The 22,254-nt window shown below is 43.8% G+C and overlaps 1 protein-coding gene across 7 annotated transcripts in view; it reads left to right on the top strand.

Moving 5' to 3' along the window:
- LPP (LIM domain containing preferred translocation partner in lipoma) overlaps positions 1-18,144 on the top strand; it is a 454,652-nt gene extending 436,508 nt beyond the window's left edge. For all 7 annotated transcript variants that reach the window (XM_032777311.2, XM_032777310.2, XM_032777322.2 and 4 more), the window contains one exon: positions 847-18,144. In XM_032777311.2, coding sequence (XP_032633202.1) covers positions 847-975 — 129 coding nt within the window. In that variant the 3' untranslated portion in view covers positions 976-18,144. The remainder of the gene's footprint in view (positions 1-846) is intronic.
- The last annotated feature ends 4,110 nt before the right edge of the window (positions 18,145-22,254 follow it).

The raw sequence follows: 22,254 nt of genomic DNA, 5'->3' as shown, positions 1-22,254 counted from the left end.
GAACCTCTGAGAATTCTGCAATGCAGCTGTTCTCCTGGGGATAAACAGCAGCTAGATGTTGGGACAAGATGTGAGTCCCAATAATGGTGCTGATCACAGTCATGGGCTCGGGTGAGGGACTGAGACTCGAGGTCTCTGAGTACAGTTCGTGACTCTACCATCACCCTCCTACGTGAGCTTAGGGCAGTCACTTAATCTCCGTGAGCCTTGGCTTCCCATTTACAAAAGACGGATGGTTATGATGGCGTTCGGGCCTTTCTTCCACCCTTTAGCTTGTGTATTTGGATTACAAGCTCCTGGGGGCAGAGACGGTCTCTCACTAAAGGTCTGTAAAGCACCCAGCACAATGGGCCCTCAGTCTTGGTTGTGGCCCTTTGGTGCTAGTGTAATAATAATGACCACAGCGGTGAAGGCGTTCTGCAGGGCCATGGCTCTGCTGTCATCTCTGTCATGTTTTCTATCGCTTTCTGGAGTTCGCTCTTCCAAGGAGAGAGAGAGATGAGCAGAAAACTTGTTTTTCAAGGCTCACTTCTTCTTTTTCCTTTTGGCGTTAATAAACGTGAGCTTAAGTTTGCCGTGTTCGCAATGCTAAAGCCCTTTCCTTTCCCAGAGATGGGAGGGAATAATCTCCTTTTATTTTAGAGAGCTTGGGAGCCCATCTCCGCTACAGCATTGTCTCTTATCAGGGAATGGGTCAGTCATGAAAGACATCCTAGAACTGCCACGCTGACTTGGGCAGAATTCTGTTACCAGGGGACGTGAGTGTGTATTTCACTAATAGGTTCTTTGCCTGATTTCATTCTCATCTTATTTCTTCTTTTGGTCTTTATTCTGTTCATTGTCTAGGACTGTGGTGGCCTCCTGTCTGAAGGGGACAATCAGGGCTGTTACCCTCTGGATGGACACATCCTTTGCAAGACCTGCAACTCAGCTCGGATCCAGGCACTCACTGCTAAGGCCAGCACTGACCTTTGAGCGTCTACCGCCACACTCCCATATTTGCCTGTTGGGGGAATTGCACAACCTTTCCATTTAGCATGACTCCTTTCCAGCCTAGGACCTAATTCTTTATTGAACAAGTAAAGCTGGAAGGCCTTGGGACAAGCGGGCAGTTTCTAAGTTTATCTCTATTTGATTCACATCTCCTAAGAAGCACATTAAAATTGGGATGATTGGGCTCCATTCTCTTCTTACTCTGGTGTGAGGGCCTGATCCTACTCCCATTGACATCATTGGGAAGCTATATATTGGTCCTGATTCCATAATACTAGAATTACGCCAGTGTAAAACCAGTATGTAAGTGTAAGACCAGAATCAGAGTAACTGTTATCACAAGTCAAACTATACAAACATTGGCCATGAGACATTGGGCTTTTATATAGGTATTATTTTAAATCATAGAGACACAGATTTGTTTTAAATCATAGAGACCATATCTTTCTCATATGCCCTCGCTTGTCTCCATTCCCCTTCCAGTTTCATAACTTTTTCTTTTCTATAATATTATATTTCGCTGTTGCATACATGTATTCAGTAAGGATGCTTCCAACTCTCAGATGCTCAGGTATTTATGTATGAGCCATCACTGAAAGTCGTGAGGCTGCATACACACACGCACACGCACGTACATACATATATCCTTTTGGTACACTACAGATATAAAGTCACTGAGAAGTTATATTAATTATTTTGGGGACTGGAAAGGGTTAAAAAGAAATTCAAAATGGCTTCAAAGAAAATGACTAATGATGGCCACCACGGGCATGCTCAAAAGGATCTTAGGCTATCCAGGGCCAATGCAGTTACATAGTGACCAGTGGGCACTGCTTGTCTCCAAACAAGTACTTTAGCAATCGAGTTTTGATCCAGCTTCCACTGACATCAAAGGAAAGACTCCCATTGGATTGAATTCTACCTTGAGACAGGCTCAGGCATTCGAGGATGATGGTAACATACCAAAGCTGGAGTTACAGTACAAGCCGTGAGAATTGTTTAATATTTCAGCATTTGGGGCTTTCCAAATACCTGACATTTCTGGAACAGGAACGATTCATTTTTCATCTCAAGTTGTAAATAGGTGTAATTTAGCCCCCAAAAGGGAAAAACAACAGACAACTTTTCTCCTACAGTTTCATCACACCGTTTTTTTCTTTGTGGAGAAATGTTATTGCAAAGGAATGACTGGGGATGTCACAGTTCCAGGAAAAAAGGGACATATTGATGCACTCTTCAGGGAATTAAAAATTTGCACCAAGGTTAATAAAAACCTATGCGCAGGCAGCTCATGTGTTTGTTGGTGGGTCTTGGGGGGTGTAGTTTGTTTTTTTTTTTGTTAATTAAAAAATATATTATAAATCCACAACTCACTTTGTACAGCTGTAATATTCTTATTCATGAAACCCATAATAACTAAGGTGCAAATTACATGGGAAAGGAGCAATTTTCATATCACTGCATTGACATTAATATTTTGTTTGCAGATGTAATCAAAGAAAATACCTTTAGCTGCACTTAACAAATTAAGAGCCAGAACTGAAGCATTTCAGGGCTGATGGACCATATTAATAACAAACTTGCAGTTTTGAAGAGTAACTTGCAAATTTTGCTCTCTCCACAATAATAAATAGTAAAATGCGGTGCTTTCTCCTTCAGTCTCTGTAACAAGAGTTCCATAAAGTTGCATCACCCAAACCTGAAAAGAAAAATGAGTGAAATGAAATGACACGGGTTGGATCCAAGCACAGAATTAAAGAAAATGGAAAATTGACTTTTACTGTAACTCCTGAAAATGGTATGTCCCCTCCTCGCTCAGCATTTTAGTTGACCTTTATTGCAAAGTCCTATTGAATGTAACAGTGAATAATAACATTTCTGTAGTTGTTTTTTAAACCATCCCATAGTGAATTTAATAGAGAATTTAGGGTCTGTCCCCCAACACTTTCACCAACTTTTTACTGACATAACTCCACTGGCTTCAGTGAAATTAACCTGGATTTGCACCACATCAAAATCATAGAATCATAGAATATAAGAGTTGGAAGGGACCTCAGGAGATCATCTATGAGGTCATTTTTCTAGAAATCTGTAGAATGACTGATCAATCCCATAGAAAGTATATTGCTCTCCATTAAATCCTGCAGGACTTTGCTATTAGGGTAGTGTCTATGTAACAGCATCTCACCATCATATTGGAGTGTGGCCCCAGCCTTCAATAATTTCAGCATTTTCCCACAGTAGATTAGTTAGCTATGTTATAATTTATTTCATGCAAAAAGTTAAGTGCTGGGTAGATTTTTTAAATAAGGACATGACTCTTAATCGGCTCCATTTGCTATACTGGTCATTAGCCCTGGCACCTAAGGTAATTTTGAGCTTGCTAGCATTACATGCAGAAGATTGTTAAACACTTATCTGAACTGAATCTACCAAAGTATGGAATTTCAGAGCGCAGGTGGCTAACTTCACTTTATATCACATTCCATCGTGCCTTAGAACTGGGTTTCTGAGCATCTTCTCTCCAAAGTACACTGGGAGTGTGATGTATACAACAGAGCATGGCACTGATGTACAACTATAGCTCTGAACTTCTGTTTCCTTGTAGGTTTCAGTCAGTCTGTCTGTCGCACTGAGTGGCATATTAGAAAGCGATGAGAATTAGCAACTGTAATTAGGACAAGGGTCGTGGTCTAGCGATCAGAGGAGGGAGACCAGAAGTTTCGATTCCTGGGTTCTTTCAGTGCCCCGGCCACAGACTCACTGTGCAATTTTGAGCACGTCACTTGCTCTGTCTACCCCTCTTCACAATAGAGCTTAATAATTCTTACTAACTTCCCAGGGAAGGGAAGGGAAGAGACTGAATGTAGAGTGGCCTACACTGCATAAGTTGAAATCCAGATCCTCCCTTTCTGAAAAGTTTGGTTGGGTTTGTGGGTATGGAGCAGGCCATTCCAGAACCAAGAGCTAACCAAGAGGTCTAGATCTGAACTTTTCCATGTTTAGGGTGTTCTATGAATTTGGTGGTGTGGGGGCTCTTAGATCATTGCTTCTCAAGCATTTTGAACTCCTTGGATGGAAGGAGAAGGGGGAGTGTTGTTATTATACATACAGCAGCTAATTTTCCGACTTGAAATATCTGGGTAATATTGTTTTAATTTGGTTTCTCCTCCCTAAAATAACCAAAGCCAGTTGCCCATTTGAGTGGGTGAATAAGTGCCTGGAGTGTTTTTTTAAAAATACATTCATATGTGGTGCCTAAACTGATACAAAGATATTTTGGAAGATACACACACACACACATGCATACCACACTCTGTCATGTCAGATTTTCAGACCTGATACTTGAGGGTTTCAAATAGATCTTTAATCATGGCATTGCCCTAAAGCACAAACAAAATATTGCTTAACCACAGTGTATCATGTATTTATTACATATCCTCATTTATCTATTCCAAAGAAGCATTTTTTACCAAAGAGACCTTGTTCTTTTAAGGTACATTTCTAAAGTCATGATAAATACTCATGTTGTTTGCTGACGCATTAATGTTCAGCAATTTTCCTTTGACAAGGAATGTGAAGATCACCTAGACCTTTCTATTTCAATCCGTCGGTTTTTTGGTGGTGGTTCTTTGCATTTTCTAGCATTTGTGTGAAATTAGGGCTTGATCCCATGTTTCAGGTCACCTCGTTGGGAGCTTGGGGTGCAGGAACAAGCCCTTGTTTAAACCTTGGTTCAGGAAAGTATTTAAGCGTGTACTTAATATTCAGCACATGCTTAAATCCATTCTTCAATGGGACATAAACAGATGCTTGAATTTACTACATCAGATTTGGTTGCCTTGGTTACAGCCAAATCTCTTGTGACATCATCAAAGTGAATGATCGTATTTTGTTAATGTAATTGCTTTATTGTCATTTATTGTTTTATTCTAATTGTTGCCTGAATGTTGCCTTTTAAAGCAGAAGACAACATCACAGCTTTAGATAATGCACCTTTCATTATGATTTTTTTTAAATAATTGGTAGATTTTTATCGCAGCTGCAAAACACTTGGGGAATGACTTAGTCCTAGAGACACAGGGGAAGCAAAACGTTTGCCAGGGTGAGCACTACACACATTCATCAGACTGTTAGGGCAGAAGCAGGAATGAAGTGTGACATAGGCCTTGGATTAGCTCATTATCTGGACGTGAATTACACATCCTACGAGCATAAAAGAGTTCTCGCTATAGATATTGTGTGTGGAGACTGGCGCACGCGATCACCAATTAAATCCAGTCTAGTAACACGTATTTTGGGCCCTAAGCCTCCAACCTAGCTGAGTGTAGCAAAGTCTAGCTGGGGCTGCAAAGAGTGCTGGTTCTACAACATAATTTCCCTCTCCCGGCCTCATGGAAGGTCCGTGGGAGTAGTGGGAAAAGGGAAAACAGGGGACAATGCAGAGACCTCAGGAAAATCCCATCATCAACATCCATGGGAGTGGCGGGGAATCTTGTCACTTTGCTTTACTCTAGTTTAAGACATACAATTCTGTGATGCCCCATTTTTGTCTAGAAACTGAACAGCTCAAAGGAGGTTTTTTGGTTTTCGAATTGCGTTTTGTTAATGTCTGGTTCCCGTGGTTGATTCTGTGGGCTGATTTGATGTTAGATCATCAAGTAGTGCTAATCACGCTTTATGTAGATCTCAACACTATAAATCAGAGTTGACACATGAGGATGTGTGCTGTGGATTTGGGTGGTGAAAATCTACATGGGAAACACTAGTTGCATGTTAATATTTGTTTGAGGATCTACTGCAAAGAATGGAGAGGGCTACCTAAGGCCATATAGAAGTTAGTAAAGTATGAATTGATATAGGGACTCTGAGAACAATACTTCTGTTAAAGCTGGTCAAAATGTTTTACACTAAACTTGTATTTTGTTGAAAGCTTGACCTTTTTTCTTCAATACCTTTTGGGGGGAATTGTCTATTTTCTGTCCTCGCAATATCTTTCACAGCATTTGTTATTAATAGTTTAATCAGTATATTGTTGACATTTTTATCCTAATAGTTTTTGAAATGGTTCTCAGTTTTTCATTTACCAAAAATGAAGTTTTCTTACTCAAAGCCATTTTTAATAAACAAAAGTTTTCGGTAACGATTAAAAAAACCATATGATAAAAAAATCCTGTAAAAGTGTCACAAAAATGTTCATGGAAAATGGATCCATTCTGGATGTTATAACACAAACAAATTTTGAAAATTTTCACAAAATTTTTCTTGTTTTCTGATTCACTCTACTTCCTGTGCAGACACCATTTTCCTAGTTACTAAAAATCCGAATAATGTGACTTTTCTGGGAATAACAGTGTTACTTCTGTTGGACACAGTTTTTGTCTTCTCCCTTCAAACCATGCCCAGGCTGGTTAGGAAGATGGTGACAGTGTCAGTTGTCCTTTGTTTCAAGTACTGAAGGGTGTGAGTAGATTATGCTCTCCAAGATTGAGAAACTCTGGTTGAACCTCACACCCTAGCACCATTCCTTTGGGCTTGGGAAAGGCCATTTTTCATATACATTTCTGGAAAGATTGCTGTTCCTCCTCAGCATTTCAAGTTTGCAGTTGAAGCAGTCGGTTGGCTGTCTTGATGCTAGAGCCCTTGTGAATTGTAAATGAAATGTGACTGGCAATCCTGCCCCGCTCCTTAATCCAGTGGTTCTCAAACTTTTGTAGTGGTGACCCTTTTCACATAGCAAGCCTCTGAGTGCAACCCCCTTTATAAATTAAAAACACTTTTTAATATATTTAACACCATTATCAATGCTGGAGCAAAGCGGGGTTTGGGTTCCAGGCTGACAGCTCATGACCCCCTGAGGGGTTCCGACCCCCAGTTTGAGAGCCCCTGCCTTAAGCCATCTGTGAATCAATCCAATTCCATTGGCAAGTCCATGGTCATAAACAACCTGTTCTAGGGTTCGTGGTGAACACATAAGTTCTCAGCTTTGTTTTTAGAGACACTAACTATTGAAAACTCAGTAGAATCGTTAGGAACTATATATATAAAAATAATATACATGTTTTAGATTCCCCTGAGACTATGACTAATTAAAGGTACAGGCAACAGTAGGTAGCCGGGGCAGTTTTTATTATACCTGTCCTGTCTTTATTTCCGTGCCGCCGCATTCTCAATCTTTTTGGCATTAACCCATGTATAACCAACCGCCCCATTGAATTTGCAGCTATGCTAATGGAGCTATCTGAAATGTTCTTTTTGTTGTTTATATGTCTTCCTGATTATTCCTCAATCTAAAAAAAACAAAAGCCCAAACCCCAAATGGTGATATTGTCTTCACGGTTCCCAGGCATTAGAGTCCAGTCTCCTGGGTTCTGTTTGCAGATTTACCTCTTTCTGCCTTTGTCACCTTAGACAAGTCACTTAGCCCCAGTTTATCCATCTCTGTAATGGGGACGATATATTACCTACCTCACAGGGGTGTTGTGAGAGTTACTTAAAAAAGGTAAAACTTTTTGAGCTCTTGAATCAAAGTAGCTATCTGCATCCATAGCATCAGTGGCAGGAGTGCCATGCATATGCCTGCCGCATGAGAATAAAAGAAAATGATTGTAATTATTGCTTTTTAAATGATTGTCAAATTGTGCCGTAAATTTTCAGTCAGATCTAACCATGTAATTTAGAGCAATAATTCCAGGCCTTATGTTGGAGAATCCAATCAGTGATTTGTTTGAAAGTCTAGATTTTGTAATACTCTTTCCAGAAAATGAGGTTATTGAGGGGCTCTCTTCTTTTATTTTTTTCTCCTCCAATTTTATTTTGGCCTGAAAGGGGCAGCCAAAATGCACATTTGTCTTGTATGTGGCATTTTCATCTGTTTTGTGTTCTTTTAGGGAGATGCCACTCTGTCATTTTATGCATAGTTACATCTCTTTAAACACACGCCAACCAATGAGACTGTTTTGCTAAAGTTAGCAGGCTTTTTTTTTAATCAACCAAATTTTGGGTTGTGGGGAAAGTGTTGCAGTTCTTTGTGCACATTCATTCTAACTCTCACTGCAAAGACGAAATCATAGTCTTCCCATATCTTTGCTGTAGTTGTAGGTTGACACAAGCGTTAAGTCAGATTATAAAGGGAAATACACAGTGTAACCTAGTTCTATTGAGCAGCAAGACTCTTTTGTCAGCTCAGGTCCTCTTGGTTTGGGTTTTTAAATGTCAAATTACAGACTTAGGAGTTCCTAAAGATGAACGAAAATGGCACTTCATGTGCAGTAGCTTGGTGGTTCCAGGCTGCAGTATTTTCCCTGCGAATCTGGGTGTCATTGTATGTTAGGATCCTGCCTGCAGCCGACAGTGCATTTGACCTAGTGTCTAGTCCATCTCGTTCCTCCTAAAAGGCTGCAGCACTGCAAAGCTTGCGCATCAGTTTTGACTGCCTTCCCCTGCTCCTACTTGGTCTGTATTTACACAGTTTAACTGAGCTTTTCTTTCTGCTGAAGGTCAGAGGTGAGTGATAGGAAACACCACACTTTATAAACAAGCAGAGCCATTTTAACCCCCGCGCTCTGGACACGAACGCATCTTTAGGTGGTGCACTGTCTGCTTCGCTGTGAGAGGGCACCCAGAGAGTGCATTTGACTGATATAGTATGCAAAGCCGCAAGATATCCTTTTTGCTGAACTACTTGCTGTCATTCAGTGACACAGCTTCAGCCTTGCAACGCAGAAAAACCTTGCCGCAGCAATGCACTTACAATAGCTTTCCTCTCCCTTGCAAAAAGTGAAACTTTCCCAACTAGGATGTATATTTAGCCTGTATATTGCACAAAAGGCTGGGAGTTATTTTCCCAAGGATTCTTTCTGTAACCTCTCTCTGGCAATGTTGAAGGACTTGCCTTTTTTTGACGAGATTAGATGTTGCATATTGATGTTAGCATGTCAAAGGCCTGTGGGGCTTTGGAACGTATTAAGAACCTCTGAAGTTAATATTCACCATGTTTTAAATATTCAAAAGTAAAAAATCTGCATAAAATGACTCTCGCTACACGTGGACTATGTTGTTTCTTTTTGAAGCAAGCACTGAGGGGCTCCTGGCTCTGCTGGGCTTGTTCTAAAGCTTCTTTCATTCCAATTTATCAGAACCATTTAGAAATAAAGAGCCCTGGCTCTTATCCCACGCCAGTTCTAACGGTGGTGGCTGTAGTGGAGTGGCTTCTGATTTCTTCTGGGATTGAGTCCAACAGCTGGGATTTTCATAAGATCCTAAGAGAGTTAGAAACACCCAATTCCCACTTAATTCCAACCCCTTTCTTGTCCCCATCATGACAATGTGGCATGTAGGGCCTGAATCGGACCTCACTTGCATCAGAGTCTGTGTCCAAAGACCCTGCCCTGCTCATCAGGATGTGCACTGTGTGCAGTGTATCAGGAGTAACTCCAGCGTGGAGGCACTGCTGTGAAACTGGCATGAGAGGAAACTCAAGCCTGTGGCTTTTATGTGTTAGTGCTGCCATCAGCAGGGACAGGGCAAGCACGTTCTGTTCCAGGATGTTGGGACAAAGCTCCCTTCAGTTCACCCTTAAATACACCAGAGGAGATTTTGCTTGACCCAAACATCCCTCTTTTGCTGGATTGCAAGGGGCAAGATGAAAGCTGTCAGCAGAAAAGCTTCCAGGGAAGCCCTGGTTCCTGTCTCTATAGGAAAACTGCCAGCTGCTTTAGGTGAGGGTCAGGCAGAGCTTGCAAACACTCAGCCGTGCCACTGTGCCATTAGTTATTCCAGTCCGCTTTCCCCTTGAGTGCACACCGGGCATCTCCCAGGAGCACAGCAGGTCTTTGGACACACGCTACATGCAGCATCAGGGTTACCATGTTGGCCCTTGTTTGAGTCAGCCCGAGGGGCTTGTTCTCAGGTCTGCTCTTGCAAGGTCCTATGCAAGCTGTTAGTCCTGGCACCCAGAGGGGCAGAAGGCGATTCTGTCATTTTTGGCTTACAAATAATGCAGCTCTTTGAAATCCCCTTTCCCCTCTCTCACGTTCCTGATGAAGGCAAGGCTTTAAATCTTGAATAGCCTGGGTGTGTGTTTGGCGTATGCCTTGAATACGTTGTCAGACTGGGAGCAGAATGAGGGATATCAAGATTGATTCCTCTTCAGCCCTGATTGTAGGGTTCTTGTTTGAAACTAGACATCCCCTTTGAAACAAGCCCTATAGAACTTACACTTCAATGGATGGAACAAGAATTCAACTCAGATTGGAACTAACAGGGTTCTGTATAAATTTGCCATAGTTCTGAAGGAATTACTCTAAAAGCTTATGGGGCAGATTCCCTCATTGATGTAAATATGGTAGTTTACACCAGTGGGGGATCTGCCCCATAGGATGTTACTCTCTATGCAACTCAGTCGACTGATCTGTCTGAACCAGTCTATAGAAATCGATAGCAGGGATAGAGTTCTTTAATCACTTCTATAGGTGGCTTCCAAAAACCTATGGAAACATTGCAGGACTTCAGGACTTCTTCATAAGGGCTGTGGCTTATAAAACCATGAAACCTCACCCAGATTAAGCTGTATTGCTGCCCACGTTTGGGTTAGATGAAGCTGATAGTTACTCAAGTAGTAGTAATAGAGTCGTGGAAATAAGAACAGGGTTTGATGATTCTCCCGTGCCTAGTGCTGATGCCGACTTTTCTAGCATTGGGTGTGACTGAGATGAGAATCTGACCCAGAGCATAATGGTTCAAAAAGTTCACTCTATTTATTTTTATTCTTCTGAAATAAATTTTATTTATCTTTTGAATGTTATTTTGGCCCTGGTCCTACAGCCTTTACTCACATGAGTAGTTCCACTGACTTTGGTGGTGTTATTTGTGTACAAGTGACAGGATCGGTCCCCACTACAAAATCTAGGAAAATGATTGCAGAAATACTCTGTTTCACTTGCATTAATCACACCAGGACATTTCCACCAAGAGCTCTCTATTTCATAAGTAGCAGGGCCTGTCACTGCAATCTGAGTTCTGGTCTTATCGACAGACGTTATGACTTTCTAGGTATTGCAGCTCTATTCAGATTCATATGTTTGCCTCTGTTTAAACTTGGATTGATCAGCAGAGGGAACAACAAGAGCTGTAACACCCAGGGAGATGCAGTGACTATAGATAAAGGAGTTAACTTCCTCCTATGTCTGCAGGATTTGAAGCTTGGAACGGAGCACACACATAAGAGAGGAGAACTTTCCCAACCATGCATAGGGGCTGTGAACAGTATACCCGTTATATAGCTTTCAAACTCTTGGAATGTTTGTAGGAACAGAAATTTGAATCTTTTTCAGGTCTTAGCTAGTGTACTTTCCAGTAAGGGAGTTTACATACCATCATTGATGGCAGCAGCATCTGTTGGATCTGAGCTTTCATTTTGTTTTTAAATTAAATGTCTAGCCCCCATATGGTTGCAAAGAAATCCTTCCAAATATGGCCTCCATAGGAGACTGTCTCTTGAGTCATGCAGGCAAGTTGAAATAGAAGTCCTGATTCCGTCTTTGCTTACACCAGGGAAAATCAGGGGTAACTTCGGTGGAGTTGTAGCAGTTTAAAAGTGGTATGAGATCAGGATCAGGATCTCTGAGAGTTTTGAACTCCTACGCCCCCATTCATGTCAATAGGATGTTATCCCAGAAACATGATGATGACAGTGGATGCTAACATAGTTGCAAAATTTGCTGCTGATCATTTTGGCAAAAAACACCCAGCTCTTCAGGAGCTGGACTAGAGTTTGGGAATGGGGGTGGAACTAAAGAAGAATGAACCCTGTTTTTTTCTGTTATGTCATAGCCTAGCTGTGTTTGCTCAATGGGGATAAAAAGTACTGAACAAGTATGAGAATCTATGCAACAACAACAAAAACGTAACCAAACCCGGATATTTTAATGCACACGGAACTGACTATATGCACAGCCTCCCTTTTCTCCAGCAAGCACTATTATTTCTTTAATTTTTTTGTCTGACTTTGCACAAAGCACAAAGAATTTTTTTTAACACTACTTCCAAGAAAGTCAGTACCTAAAAAGAGGAGGGGGAGGGGGTCTGATTTTCAAATACTTGGATTTTTCTGGCTTGGAAATTAATCATTTCTACACCTGACCCAATTCCTGCAGCTGCCAAAAAAGAAAAGAGGACGCTCTTTAAATGTATCGTGGAGCCGTTTCTCTCTTAAAATGTGCCAAAGCAATTTGAGGTGGGAGTGGAGACTTAACTGTTTATCTCCACAGCCTAATTTTGTTTTCTCTTTATGTTTTTAACTGCCAAGGAAAAAGAAGGCCAGAAAGCTATTCTTGGACTGTGTTCTTGATGCATTGTGCTGCCATTACGCAGGGTGCCTGTGTTGCTTCATTATAATGGCCATCTTCCCCCTATTCCCTCTTTGCAGCGATACGGACTAAATCTGACCAGCTACTTTTGCAAGATTTTTTTTAAAAACTATTTTGAGAACAGGTATAGCTAGGATTGAATTCAGACTTCTTTGGACGAGTTTGCAGATATGTCAGAGATCATAAAGGAAGTATTGAGGGCAAGACTCCAGTGCAGTGGCTTTCAATCTTTCTGTCTTTTGCGGACCCGCCCACAAAATTTCAAATGGAGGTGCAGACCCCTTTGGAAATCTTGGACAGTCTGCGGACCCCCAGATGTCCATGGATCACAGGTTGAAAGCTGCTGCTCTAGTGAATGGGGCAACATATGTTGTGTGACTGCAGGCAAATTGTGTGCCTGGGTTTATGCTCCCATATCTTCTGACGAAGTGGGTATTCACCCACAAAAGCTCATGCTCCAAAACGTCTGTTAGTCTATAAGGTGCCGCAGGATTCTTTGCTGCTTTTACAGATCTTCTCTGTTTAGATTGTAAATTGTTCAGTGCCGAGACTGCTGTTCACTGTGTCTATGCAGCACCTAGTACTGTCAGGGCTTCTCTAATTCAAATAACATAATCATCCGTTTTGCATTATCTAGCAAATTCAATTGAGCAATGCCAGTTTCCTGGGAATTTCCGCAAAGTAAGGGTCAGCTTGTTTCAGGACCCTCCAGATTTGATTCTATGTTTTAAAAGGTCAGAGGAGTGAACAAAGTGCATAGGAACAGTTTCATGATGTAAACTTTCCCCTGTAGTGTTGGAAGCCACAACTCAGCGATGTGCTAGCCGTATGTGAAACTGGCCAAGAAGAGTGAAGTGCAAAACAAAACAAAAAAATACACGTGGCAGAAACTAAATGATACAGTTGGCCTGATATGCACAAGTGCTGCTGCAGCTCACCCTAATTTCAACCCGGAGGAGCTTCACATGGTCAGCACTTCTGAAAATCAGGCCCCCATGTACTTTTAAATTCCTTCATTATTGTGAATTGTATTTAGGTCACGCCTAGGGGCCAGCTGAGAGTGGGGCACCATTGTGCTGGACCTCGTATAAACACAGAGCAATAAACAGCCCCTGCCATGAGAAACAATACGTTACAGTTTCATCGATTTCAAGGTACAGAAGGTAGCATCAGATCAGTCTCGTTTCTTAGTTACAGGTAGGGAATTTTCCAAATTTAAATTGTTGGGGGGGAGGAAGGGGTTGTGTTTTCATTTGGGAAACAGGACACATTTCAAAGAGAAAGAAAGGAAGGACGTTGTCTGTAGCTTTTTATTTTTTCATTATTAATGTTGTTTTAGTGGTTGAGAAATGAAAAAAAGATCATAACCTGAAACATTCCATAAACTAGAGACAAAGTCAAATAACTCCCATTCAAATATTGTTTCACTTCAGCTGGAGTTTGTTCTGTTCTTTTTACATAGGTGCATTATAGAAGTAGAAGATGGAGAAGACGATTAGCTAAATTTGTCCATCTCACACTCAGTGCACAATCTGTTCCCTACGGTATATTTTCTAGCGCTTTGTCCAGTCGATTTTTTTTATTTTATTTCTATTTTTACGTAAGATCTTAATAGCACAATGGTTTTTTGCTAGAAACAGGGTCTTCTCCCTACTGCTAACTATGGGAATATGTGCAATGGTTAGGATTCAAGAACAGATCTCCTTGCGTGGAGCTAATATTCCTGAGGATGGCAAGATGGTATTAACTGACGTTGGTTAGAGGGTTTGGTTCATTGTTTAATATGCTGAGTTTGTCCCTATGTAAAAAACGAAATAGTGGCACTATGGTTTTGGGGTTTTTTTGCGTCCAGTGCCTTTTCAACAGATCTGGATTGGCAGGAAACCCCTGACAGTTTGGCATAGAGAGATGCGATGACTGTCCTGTGAGACAGACAGATCACAAAGCTACATCTGTCCAATCAATGATATTTCTAATTTGCCTATTGCCATAGCAACTAAGCATCTAAAGAGCACAAGTGACATGTTGCTTACTATTACACAAGGTGAGTTTTAGGAACATTCCCCATATATTTTGCTCTCTGTACCAAGTGCCTATTCTAAGAGCCAAAACTTGTTAGACTTTCTGTATGGGCAAAGCAGGGAACTAATTAAAGTGCAGAGCAAGGATAAGAACGATCAAAACGATTCCAAATGGAAGCAAGACATGAGTGTCAAAGATTAGCTCTTCATTAAAGCGTACCAAGGCAGCAGCTTGTACTGTGTATGTCGCCCAATATACACAGTCACCTTGTAGATCTCCCTTCTGCATAGTAATAGGTTTCAAAGGTTGACTCCCTGGTAGTGGCTAATTTAAGGGGTTCTATTTTGCATACACCAAAGTTATAGAGGTTAGAGAGCCAGCGATGTGTAGGGAAACATGCTTGAAAGTTTGCATGGTCAGTAAGATCTAAGAATATTAAGCACTTTGGGGGGATATGTTTGGGGATGTTATTTATTTGATTGTAAACTGCCTGTGTTTCATATGTTCTTATTCCTTGCATAACACTGGAGGGTAAAATCCATAGGTGCCAGAGAAGGCTAGATGCTGTGGTGGGAGAATTCAGGCTACCCAGTGCCAGCTACGCCATACCAGGTGCTCAGTGTGCTTTTACACTCATCCTTGAAAATATCGCTGAGTGCCATTCGATGCTGTGTACCAGAGAGGGAGTGCAGGCCAAGACTAGAACAGAGTTCAAAAAAGAATTAGATAAGTTCATGGAGGATAGGCCTATCAGTGGCTGTTAGCCAGGATGGGCAGAGGTGGTGTCCCTAGCCTCTGTTTGCCAGAAGCTGGGAATGGGTGACAGGGGATGGATCACTTGGTGATTACCTGTTCTGTTCATTCTTCTGGGGCACCTGGTATTGGTCACTGTCAGCAGACAGGATACTGGGCTGGATGGACCTTTGGTCTGATCTGGAATGACCGTTCTTTTGTTCTTCTGAGTAATGTTTGTCCAAAGAGACAGCAAAACGGAGGCTTGATGTGTTCTAACACGTAATGCTCTAGCACCCCCACCTCTTTTGCTGTCCCTCTGGAAGTCGGTGCGTGAAGGTAAAGACATGTACGGACCTGACCTGGTCCTTACCCTGGTGTAACCCTCCAGACTTACTGGTGTAAGTGAGATCAGAATCAGTGCTGCTGTGTTTAGATGGGCAGGGTGTATGTCAGGACACAGCTCTGTAGGTAACATTGCTGAACTCTTCAGAGCCTCACACCTCCCCAAACTGGCCTAGCCCTTGCATTGTGGGTAATCCCACTGAGTGTAGTGGGGCAACTTGCCAGCGTAGGAATTTCAAAAGCAGGACACTGGTTTATCCAAACAAGTCCAGGTCAGAGGTGGACTTGAATCCTCTCTGCATTAGTTTATCCATCTCCAAAGCACTTCTCCTACATCCTAACAAGAAACACCCCTCTGCTCCACATAGTGAGACCACCGGTGGCCCGGCTGCTGATGGGATTGCACTTGCTACCCAGACATACCGTGCCTACAGTTCCAATGTCACTAACACCCATAGGTGCCAACTTTCCCAGTGCTGGTGGGTGCTTTACCCCCCCCTTGCCCCTAGCCCTGCCCCGACTCCACCCTGCCCCACCCCCATTCTAATCCCTTCCCCAAAGTCCCTGCCCCAACTCCACCTCCTCATTGCCCCTATTGGACCCCTTCCCTAAATCCCTGCCCCGGCCCCGCCTCTTCCCTGAGCGCACTGCGTTCCCCCTCCTCCCCTCCTGGCGCTTGCCCCGTGAAACGGCTGTTTTGCTGTGACAAGCGCTGGGAGGGAGGGGGAGAAGCAGGGAAAGCGCGCTTGGGAGGAGGTGGAGGTGAGCTGGGGCAGGGAGCTGCCAGTGAGTGCAGAGCACCCACCAATTTTTCCCCTTGGGTGCTCCGGGGCTGGAGTCAGCACCTATACTAACACATACTCAGCGCCTGGAGCTGGCCTCCTCTGTGTGCTTCTAGCCACTCAGACCAGAGATAAGCTCACGAGACACATTTTGGATCAAAATCCAGCTTTCCCCAGTCCAAGGGTGTTTGTAGCTGGGCTTCTGTTTCAGCCCATCGTAGCAGATAGGAACCAGCTTCACATGTTGGGTCTAGATCCAGACTCTCCAAGGATTCCAGGGAGTGGGCAGAGGCTGTAGCTGGAATATTGGATCAGGTCCACCTCCGCTCAGAATAAACAGTAGAGGCTGGCTGGCTTCAGTCATAGGCAGGTGGCACGGGGGGTCCCAATCACAGTGGGTGCCATTCCAGAGAAAGGTCTCTTCTTGGCCAAATGCCATTTCTTAAGTCCCAGGGCATCTTCCTAGAGCTTGGAGACCTGAATGGCTGTTGCACATTGCAAGGAGAAGCGCGCACCCAAGAATGTAGTAACCCTCCAGAGCTGCCATGCCTCGACCCAGCCCTGCTAATGGCAGCATTCTGCATCGGGGCCCTTTGGAGAAGTTAACTCTTCGGCATCAGGGAGTTTATAGTGAATTTCGATGCAAGGTGTGAGGTCTGTTACCACTGGGAGGAGAGTGTGACTATGTGAGGTGTGCAAGGTGTGAGATCTGTTATCTTTGGGAGGAGAGTGTGACTATGTGAGGTGTGCAAGGTGTGAGGTCTGTTAGCATTGGGAGGAGAGTGTGACTATGTGAGGCGTGCAAGGTGTGAGGTCTGTTACCATTGGGAGGAGAGTGTGACTATGTGAGGTGTGCAAGGTGTGAGGAGAGTGTGACTTGTGGTGGGTGAGTTTACATCCTCCGAACATTCTGTGCTGGGCAGATGGAGGTTGTTAGCAGTGAGGACAGCTCCTTGGCTTTAAATGTGGATTGCTAGCTTACTAACACCAGGCATCCGAGAGGCGAGAGAGGAGATAGTGCCTGATCCAAAGAGGCACCTCCTTGCTGGAAATGCCATGCCTTCAAATCCTAATGAAGTAATGCAAGCTGAGCTTTCAGGATTGCTGCCTTATTCCTCAGTACCACTGGGTACCAGTGATTTACGATTTGCTGAGCACAACCAATACTTCGCAGCTAATCAACTAGGGGCCTAATCTTGGTGCCATTGAGATCAGTGGGAGTTTTGCCATTGACTTCAGTGGAATCAGGATTGGAACTCTTCAAATCTGTAAAGACCCAATCCTGCAAGCTGCTCAGAGCTCCTCCTGTGAGGTGCTGTGTGCCCTCAACTTCCCTTGAAACTGAGCAGGCCTCATGTCTGGTTCACTGCCTGTTTTCACAGGAATTGGAGGGCGCTCAGGACACGCACTTAGCAACTAGCAAGATTGGCCTGTAAGGTGATATATGAAGTTTACGGTCTGGTAACGTGTGTGCATGGATTAAAAATCATGTATTCTGAGACCAAATCCAGCATATACACAGTTTCTATATTAATAAATATATAGAGATATCTTTTTTTGTTCTCAGCTAGTTACCAATTCTGAACCGCAATTTTCAGAGCAACCGGCATATATTTTTCATTCAACACATAAAATGACTTTTTTACAGTAAGAAAATGAAAGCTGTTGTAAGCATGTATTTTCTATATTTGTATTATGCATTATCCAGTTCTATTGAGATTTGTTTTCCTCTTTGCTGTGCTCTTTCGGTTGTTATCCTTATTTTATCAATTATGCTTTTCTAATGTTTTGTAAAGAGAAAAAAATGTGCAAAATTGCCAGATGCCTTTTTTCTTTGCAGAAGAAGAATCACAAAATGCTTTTTATTACATTTTACCAATCCAATAAACTTAGACATTTCATTTTGGTTTGCTAGCGTGTGAATTTTTTTTTCCAAGTCGAATGGTATTTGCTTTCTCTCAGCCTCTCCCTGCAATTGTGTCTTGTTTCTCTTTCTCCCTGAGCCAAATCCTTTCACCGTTGGCCTTCGCGAGCTGTTTGAAAAAGATGCTCAAAACCAAGGATGCTTGAAGAAAGTCCAGAGAGAGACCAGTCAACGCTTGTGTAGGCCATTACATGAGCATCGTAAAACCTGAGTCTTTGGTTTGGAGAGCACTCCGTTCCTGAGCCCTGAGGTAATCGTGGGTGCAGGCAGTGTGTGTTTTATAGGAAGTTGAGACTAAGAACGTAATGGCCCACCGACGAGTACTTTCTGGACTGAAGTGTGATGTGCTGCAATGGAGCCGAGCAGCCTGCTGTGTAGGTGAACACGAGAGCAGGGCTCATCCCGTTGTGTGGAGGGAAGACCCAAGTGTAGAATGTAAACCTGTTCGTGGGCTGCCTTCAGGATTGTCACCGAAGTACGTCACTTGGACTGTTCCCTGCTCAATATTGCCAAACCCAGATGCTCCAAAATCAGGAGGCAGGACTCCCAAACTGATGAGAGCTTGGCTTTCAAAATCCCGAGATTTAAAAAAGCAAACAACTTTTGTTTTCTTAATTGGCATCCAGGGTTTTCTCTGTCATAATGAGTACTACTGTAAAAAAAAAAAAAAGCTAAGATTCTCCTATAATCACATGAATCCAAGAGTTGGGGCTTAAAATCAAACACCAACTATTGCAAGACACAATAGAATCATGAGATAGCAACACTGCCTGCTGGATCCACAGTGGGAGGGACATCCCGCCCCTGCGCAAGAGCTGGTAGCAGGAAAGTGAGGGAGGACATATCAGTCTGCCCTCCCCCCAAATTAATGATCCCTCTTTTCCTGTTAAAGAGGGAGCTCTGAGAGCTGTGTGTGCTCATACCAATAGTGTCATCCCTATGTGTGCATGGAAGGTGTGTCGAGAATCCTGATGGGTTAGACATCACCCGTGCAGAAATTTTCATGCTCCGCTGCAGCCACTCAGTGTGGGAAGGAGGCTAGCACAGTTGTGTGAGAGGGACTGAGGGGAGGTCGAGCATGCAGTTTACTGAGAAGGCTGGGATTTCCAGAGGAATGGGTCACCCAACTCGAGTTAAAATACAGCAGGATTTGGGCATCCAGCCCCCTTTGAAATCCTTCGGCTCCTTGGAAACCCAGGCCAAGGTTAAGAGATGCTCAGATGGGAATGTAGAGCAAGCGGGGTACGGTGAGAGAAGCAGGAATGGAGGGCGCTACGAAGATAAGCAGGGGCCAACAGGGCTTGCCCTGCCTCTAAAGCATCCTGTCAATATTTTATTAACACATTTAAGGTCAGAAGGGCCCGTTATGGTCACCTAGTCTGACAACGTGGATAGCACAGACCCAAACCTCACACAGTGATTCCTGCCTCAAGCCCAGAACTTCTGGTTGAGCTAAGCTTGTTTTTTAGAACAAGGCACCTTATCATGATTTAACCACATCCGGGGATGGAGAATCTACCATGTAAGTTCCAATGGTATATAACCCTCGCTGCTGAAATTGTGCATCCCACTTCTGGCCTGAGCTTGGCTAGCTTCCAGGCAACTGATCCCTTGATACCTTTTCCTGCTAGATTAAGAGTTGTCTCGGCCCCGTCAGACGCCTCCTCCTGCGTACATGTAGATCATGATCAACTCACCGCTGAACTTTCTCTTAGTTAAGCGAAAGAGGCAGAGCTGCTTGAGTTGGTTTTGCATTTCCAGTCAGCTGGTGTCTTAGCTATAGAAGGAAATGCCAAACCCCTGCTCCCGCCCAGAAGGCTTTGCAAATGGGGCAGCTTCTGGAAAAGGAGGAGTTCTGCAGCTGCCCCGGCAGGACGTGACAGCTTGAAGGGCTTTAGCTTGGTAATAAAGAGGTTCAAATATGGCATCCTTAGAAGCCAATTCCAAGTCTTGTCTTGTGTTCCAGAATGACTCGGTCCTAGCAAGGACTGTTTTCTCTGAACTTACTCAGATGGGAGTTCCAGGGAGCTGTTGTCCACACGCGCCTCCCTCCAGAACTCTTTGGAAGGGAGAGAAATGATTAGCGCAGTAGATTGGGCGGCTGCTTGTCAGAATACTCTGAAGGCAACAGCAGCACCGTTAGCACGGCTGAAAAGCAGGTGCTGCAGGCTGGCTTTCATTGCTTTGCTCGAAGCACCCAAGTTTGAAACCTTTGATCTTCCTCTTTGCCACCTCCCATCCATCATTCGTCGTGTAACTGCTCTGCGTGGCGAAAGGATGTATACTTCTGAGTGAGTGCACCAAAGGGCGCAGTTTCAGTGAGACTCTCTTGGCATGGCAAGCTCCACAAGTGGATTGCCAAAGTACAAAGGAGCAGGTACATCTAACTCTGTGGCAGCCTGCGGCAGAGAGCCGCCCAGTCTGAGACGACAGATGCAGGCTTGCCGGGCTCACACCAGTGCTCTAAAAACAGCTTTCCTAGGCTGCAGAGCCGGAGGCATTTACACAACTATTTTTAGAGTGCTTGCCCGAGCCTTCCCAACCCAGGCTCCCTGCCGCAGGCCATCTAGACATCTCCTCAGTGTTTGTCAGTGCCAGGCACAGCCTGCCTAGAACATGCCTAAACAGTGTGGTTGGGGATTTTAGCCTCTCTGTCCCTTTCTCATCACTCTCCATTTCTGGCAGGTTGCTATGCAGGGTGATGCCATGTCTGCTCTCTCGCCTGTCTCCCAACATTTCACAGAGGGGGGAAAACACCCACAGGAAGACAGAGGTTGAGGAAGTTGAATAATAGATTGACAGTGGAATTGGTAGTAGAACTATGGCAGTAACACCTAGCGGCCTCCGAAAGGATCCATGTCCCAGTGAGTTTATCATCTAGATTTGGAGCATCTCCCCTCTACGTGGCTGGGTTTAGATTCAGCCTGGGGTGGTAGCAGACAGATCAGTCTGGGATAAGTTTAGATTGCTGCTGCCATTGCTTGCGTCGGTACAGCGCTGAGCACAGTGAGGTCCTGGTCTCTGACTAGGGCTTCCAGATGCGCTGGGAATACAGATAAGTAATAATGTGTTGTGGGGATGACAATAGGGCTTCACTGACAATGAAGTCGAGTAGGTTCTGGAAGAGCACAGAGTCTCTGCTATTGCTTCCAAGGACTGACTGCATCTCCAGAGCTGCGTCACCCCACAAGGAACCGATCGCAACATCTGCAAGGTAAGTAAATGTAAATGCCAATCACTGCAGGGCAGAACAGACTGCACTTGTATCTTGGAATTCCGTCGATGGTGGACTGAAACTGCTGCCTTTAAATATACATATAAAAATGCTGCAAAATCATCGCTATTTCAGCAACTAATTAATCGGGAATGCTCACGGCAAAGGAGTGTATGAGGCAGTAAATGGATCTGGCAGCTGATTAAAGGCTGACGCTGAGGCATTTAATTACCGCGAAAGCCAGTTATCACACGTGTGTCCTCTGCCACCCTGGACGTTGTTGCTGCTGCACGACCTGGCAAAGGAACGGTAGTAAAGCCAGAGAAGAAGAGAGGTGTGTGTGAAATATGTGGCTTTCTAACCAGGTCAAAATTCTGCCATGCTGCATTTTCCGACTTCCCATTTGTGTCACTTGCAGATGAACCCTGGTAGATTCCCGGAAAGGTCTTGTAGGCAAAAGCCCCACTGAAGTTTGGTTTGCCGGACCTAAGTGGTGCATAGACCTTGTGTTGGCCGTCTGCCCAGAGGTGCTTTCCTAGACTGTGTGTGAAGTGGTGAGCTCAGACCCGGTGATAGGGGCTGGAGAAAAACCAGTTGGGATATAGAGGGCACGCTTGGAGGGTGGGGGGGATGTTCGAGTTTTCTCAACTTTTTTTATAGTCTTTTCATCAAAAAATGTTCAGTTGCAGAGCATTTTGCATTATTACTCAGCTAGACAATTAAAAAGGCAGAGGCTGGTTTTGAGAGGGGGCTAAGCACTTGCACCTCCCATTGAGTTACCCTGGTGCCCTCAACACCTGTGAAAAATCAAGCCCTTCATGTCCAAATTCCCTCCAAACCTCATTCAGCAGAAGTCACTTCTTCCCTTCAAAG

The sequence above is a fragment of the Chelonoidis abingdonii genome, chromosome 8, assembly GCF_003597395.2.
Source record: "Chelonoidis abingdonii isolate Lonesome George chromosome 8, CheloAbing_2.0, whole genome shotgun sequence".
NCBI classification, from domain to species: Eukaryota; Metazoa; Chordata; order Testudines; family Testudinidae; genus Chelonoidis; species Chelonoidis abingdonii.
The sequence above is the reverse complement of the archived record's forward strand: the minus strand, read 5'-3'. Positions and strand labels throughout refer to the sequence as shown.